Below are 5,043 nucleotides of genomic sequence, written 5' to 3'. Positions count from 1 at the left end.
TAGGATTCAGAAAACCTCCCCCCAATTTTCTGAATGGGAGGTAAACATGATGTAAGCATGTGGTAGTAAGCCGGTGTCGGATCCTTTAAACCTGACATAAACTGTTATGCAATTTTTATTTTAAAGGAGGTGATAAAGTGTTGTGCATTTATGATGCAGTGATTCATTGGAATCTTTTAGCAAAACCCTGCAAGACACTGTTTTGTATCATAAATGATACATTAGGCTAATCGTGCAGCAGAAGATATCTCTATTGATCACTTTTGCACTTTCATGGAATCTGTGCATATTTACTCCATAGAGGAGCTTTTTTGCGCAAATTCTACACAGTATTCATTTGCAACAACAGCTCCAGACCTTTCTCAGCGTTTTCGTTTTTTAATGTAAACAGTGCATTTTAATCCCACAGTGGCATGCTGTTTTAATAAAACGTGACATAGGCCTACAGAAATAGAATCATCACAAAACCCACATAAGGCTGTAGGTTTATATCGGAAAACGCTATCAGGTGCCTTATGCGTTTCAGAAATCCAAGAAACCCTGTACTTCGGCTGCGTGGCCATTAAAGCCACCACACTCGTTACCGAACGCGCAATTACTGGAAACGATTAGAAAATGCGACTCTGAAGTCTGGAAGCGTCGCAATCTGAGCCGATTCATTTCAGCACCGGACAGCTCCGGCGGTCCCCAGAGGCCACGTCTATCAAAGCCACATGGTTACATGAAACCACCAGCAAAAAAAAAAAAAAAAAAAAAAAAAAAAAAAAAAAAAATCCCCTTTCAGTAACTAAATATTAATTTGTGACGTGAATCAAGTAGACCTTGAAAAAGCGGCCATTACATCTGAAACTCGTTTTTCTTTTATTTTCTTTACGCATACGTTCCCCGACTTTAGCGAAAAAAACTGAAAGTTTGAAAGTAAACTTCAATCTGTGGATGGAGGGGGCCGGGGGTCTGATGGATGCATCGATGAGGAAGGAACTGTACCATTATATTCCGGGAGGAAGACTTGATGACGTCCATAGCATCCTTAATGTGACTTGGTGAAGGGAGGAGGAAGAGGGGGAGGAGGGAGGTGGGGGCCAATGCTTACGAGGCGCGGATAAAAATCCACGGCAATCAGCAGCGCAGGACAAAAGTTTGGAGCAGCGCTATGTAGAAGAACACCCAGCGCAGAGTCTTTTTTTGTTTGCGACCAGGCTGCGTCCCTTTCAATTTCACTGTGTCTGTTAAAGTGAGACGGGCTGCACTAAAGAGTGGGGGAGATCAACATAAGGAGACCCAACGGAGGCGCTTGAGCCAGGAAAGAAGTGCTGTGAGGAAGAAACACCGTGTCTCAAACTCTCACACACGCACAAACAACAAAGCCTCGCCCGGATCACAGCCTACACAACACAGCGCTACACCTGCTTTCCTGCTCTAGGTATGTGCGCCTTTTTTCCCACTGTCTAATTAAAATTTTTTTGTGAGGAAAATCTGAACCTCAAACTTTCACCACAAAGAAAAAAAACAAAGTAAACCTGAATGGTTTTATTAAGGCAGCGCGTATGGCTCGCTTTTTTCTTTAGTTAAAAAATAAATATAAAAAACCAATAGCAGCCAGCGTCTGTTATATGATTAAATAAAGAGCGTTCATTTTTCAGCATAGAAAGTAACCTGTTCCTCACTGTATTTCATCAACAGCATGGCCAGTTCGAGTAAAGCCACTTTAATCTTGCTCATCTACGGAATCTTAATGCACTACAGCGCCTTCTGTACACCTATAGGACTAAGTTACCCTAAGATCAGGTAGGTTTGTCCTAATCCTTCCTTACTAAAGATGTACTTCTTTAAATGATTCATTTCAATATTGTGTTTAATAGCATATGTTTCAATGTTACAATCGCACTGTTTTCCTATGTCTTTATTTCAGACAAGTGCGCAAATATAGGCGCAATTTTAGAGCGCTGGGCTGGAAAAAAAAAAACAAAAAAAACATGGGTGTGCAATAATTTTCCCAAAGCACTCAAACGCAGGTGTTGAGTGGAAAATGTCTATGGAAATTGCGTACATGTATCAGTCCGGTGGGACGGCCCACAGAACTCCCCCTTATTAAAAATGAGAGAGCAGTCGGTGCGCTGGATAGCCCTTGGGATGACGATGGACTGGCGTCACCAAGGAGAGGCGAGGCAAAACGAATCGGAGAGCTCTTAAGATTTATTTATTTCTTTATTCTTTTTTTTTCCTGCGAAAAGAATATCCAGAATTAAATTTGGGCGTGGTTCCCTTCGATTCAGGAATTTTGCAGCTATTTTTAAGCAGTCTTTTAATTGATTTATTCCCCCACTCTCTTCTGAGGCTCCACCGCCCACACTCTTATAGCCTATAGGCGATCTTTTTCAACACCTATTGTTTCAATTTTTTAATAATTAATGAGTCTGAAGTCTGCGCTGAAATCATCGGCAGTTGCAAGTTGGAATATAAAACAGATTTTCTACCCGAAGGAAAAAAGGGTTTATCGAAATGTTTGTCATTTTAAGTAATTATTATAAAATTATATTTTAATATTTTTCTTACTTCATCAGAAACACATAAGGCGTGCCTGCTGGTTTGAGGCACACATTTTTTTTTGTTATTATTATTATTTTTTACTGCATTGGATTTCTTACGACTGCCTTGCACGTTGCAGACTTGAAAACGACGCGTTTGATGAGGATGGCAACTCTCTATCCGACATGGGCTTTGACAGCGACCAGCTTGCTATACGAAGCCCCCCATCTCTAAACGACGATGCGTACAGCCTGTACTACCCACCAGAAAAAAGGTAAATCCCACTTGAATGCGTACTGCAGCTGGGACAGAGCACCGCGTGTACTTTATCCAGTCTTACTTCCATACCCGGTAGCCTCAAGTTGTTTCCATTCTGCTGAACATAAAGATCACGGAGGGAGAGCATGTTAAGGCTTAAAAAAAAAAAAAAGCTGTTTATTTATTTATTTTTTAAATTGGTATTGTTATTATTATTATTATTACTATTATTTTTGAACCTCATGCCGATGGGTGGGGGCATTTAGGCTGTCTTGAATCATTTTTGTCTGCGCCTCTTTTTATTTAATTTATCATTGTTTCTGTCATTATTTCTTTTTTCTTTAAGTCTCTGATGATGTATGTGTTTTTTGGCGTTTTATCATCTCAGACCAGAAAGGCATGCTGAGGAAGAATTAGATAGAGCCTTGAGGGAGATCCTGGGTCAGTTAACAGCGAGACATTATCTGCATTCTCTGATGACTGTTCGTGCAGGGTAAGGGCATTTCTCTTCAGCGTTTTTTTTTTCTTTTTACGTTGCTGCGCTGCACAACTTCAGGCTGCTTGCGTCACTCATCATATGTGCGTGATTTTTATTTATTTGTTTATTATTATTCTTTGTGTTGCCTGTCCATAAAACCCTCTGGAGGTCTTCATTATGCATACAATGTTTCTGATTTGCAAAACGAAAGTAATAAACACAGGAGTCTTATTCTCAAATTCCCTGCAACTGAGGTGTGATTGCACCATTAATTTATGATTTAACTGTTCTAAACCTGTGCGCCAATGAAAAATCATGCGTCAGAATATCCACTGGGCTTCAAATGAATAATTGATACGCTTCTTTAAATCACAGGCGCAATTCGGTGTTTTCATATTTTCCACATATTTAAAAAAAAAGACAAAAACGAAAAACAAAAGAATAAAGGCCCAACTGTTGATCAAAGCGTAATCTCTGTATATGGTCGTAATAATAGTAATAACAATTCTAAAACACAAATTTATGCTGAACTTGCTTGATTAACGAATCTTATCGTGATTTCTTGCGTTCTGTATCTTTTCCCCTCCCGATTATTTTTCAGTGACGACAACAGCATGGAGGAAGAGTCAGAGCCCCTGTCCAAAAGACACTCAGATGGGATCTTCACCGACAGCTACAGCCGCTATAGAAAGCAGATGGCCGTGCAGAAATACCTGGCAGCGGTTCTGGGTAGAAGGTACAGACAGAGAGTTAGGAACAAAGGACGCCGGCTCGCCTATTTGTAGCTCCGTTAAAAGAAAGAAAAAAGAAAGAAAAAGCGCCCAAAACTGCCCTCCTGTGTATATACATCCAGTCGTTAACTCAAAGTCATTCAGATATACCTGACCAACCAGTGGATTGCGCCTGTGTTCTTTCAACATGTATTTATGTATGAAGTAAAGCCATTAAAATGAATATTTTATTAATAATATCGTTTTTTTCTTTTCCCTTTTTGTACAAAAGCACTTGATACCGCACAGTTATAGCTGCTTTGTGGACCAATATTTTTATTTTTCATGTTTGAGATGTTGAGAACAACAGAAAAAAAATGACAAAAAAAAAGATGATGATGAAATCAGAAAAAAAAAGATAGATGTGCACCTTCAACGTTTATGCGCTTGAAATCTCCTAAGGTCATCCACATATGCAGAAAATAAATAGATTTTCAAAAGACAATCAAAGTATTGAATGTTACTACTTATTTTTGTAGTCTATTTTTTTAGTGTTGTTTTTTGTTTTTGTTTTCCAAAAGCAGGCCCAAAGACGAAGTGAGCATGCTAGTGAGGCACATGTGGGCTTATCATAAATGATAGATGCTACCCTCTTTTTTTTCCATAGTCCCTTTAATGGGAGCTCTGTGGGTTTGGAGAGTTTTGCTACCCCTTCAGGGCGTTAAACTGAGACGGTTTCTGTTGGACAGCTTCTCATCTGATGGATATATAGATGATTTACACATCTATCCAATCTACTGGTAGAAAAAAAATATGCCGTTTGTGTAGAAAGTATAGATATTCAGTCACACATGGGCTTTTACAGGGGGATTATTGCCTTTACAGGAGATCTGGTAGCAGAAAGCATTGCCTGCTTACTTGCCTCAAAGTCATTTCACAGTAGGAGATAAATCATGCTCTACAGGACTGTGCAAAGAATGTTTGATCCTCTCAGTGTTGTAAACCAACATAAATATCTGGGAAATTGTGCTTAATCTGTTCATTGTATGCAGGTAACAGAGAGAGAAA

At 39.4% G+C, this 5,043-nt stretch overlaps 1 protein-coding gene across 2 annotated transcripts; it reads left to right on the top strand.

The window, feature by feature from the left end:
• Nucleotides 1-1,117: 1,117 nt before the first annotated feature.
• On the top strand, nucleotides 1,118-4,233 carry adcyap1b (adenylate cyclase activating polypeptide 1b). Of its 2 annotated transcripts, XM_055033558.1 has the most exons (5): nucleotides 1,118-1,423; nucleotides 1,684-1,788; nucleotides 2,669-2,803; nucleotides 3,176-3,280; nucleotides 3,867-4,233. In XM_055033558.1, exons 2-5 carry the CDS (start codon nucleotides 1,685-1,687, stop codon nucleotides 4,048-4,050), a joined length of 528 nt encoding a protein of 175 aa, XP_054889533.1. In that variant the 5' UTR covers nucleotides 1,118-1,423; nucleotide 1,684; the 3' UTR covers nucleotides 4,051-4,233. The 2 variants fall into 2 exon arrangements, with proteins under 2 accessions (XP_054889533.1, XP_054889534.1); XM_055033559.1 differs by lacking the exon at nucleotides 3,176-3,280 and having other exon boundaries at nucleotides 1,119-1,423.
• Nucleotides 4,234-5,043: the final 810 nt, after the last annotated feature.

The sequence above is a fragment of the Poeciliopsis prolifica genome, unplaced genomic scaffold (assembly GCF_027474105.1).
Source record: "Poeciliopsis prolifica strain line A6 unplaced genomic scaffold, Auburn_PproV2 SCAFFOLD008, whole genome shotgun sequence".
NCBI classification, from domain to species: Eukaryota; Metazoa; Chordata; class Actinopteri; order Cyprinodontiformes; family Poeciliidae; genus Poeciliopsis; species Poeciliopsis prolifica.
This window is presented reverse-complemented; position numbering and strand designations above follow the sequence as displayed.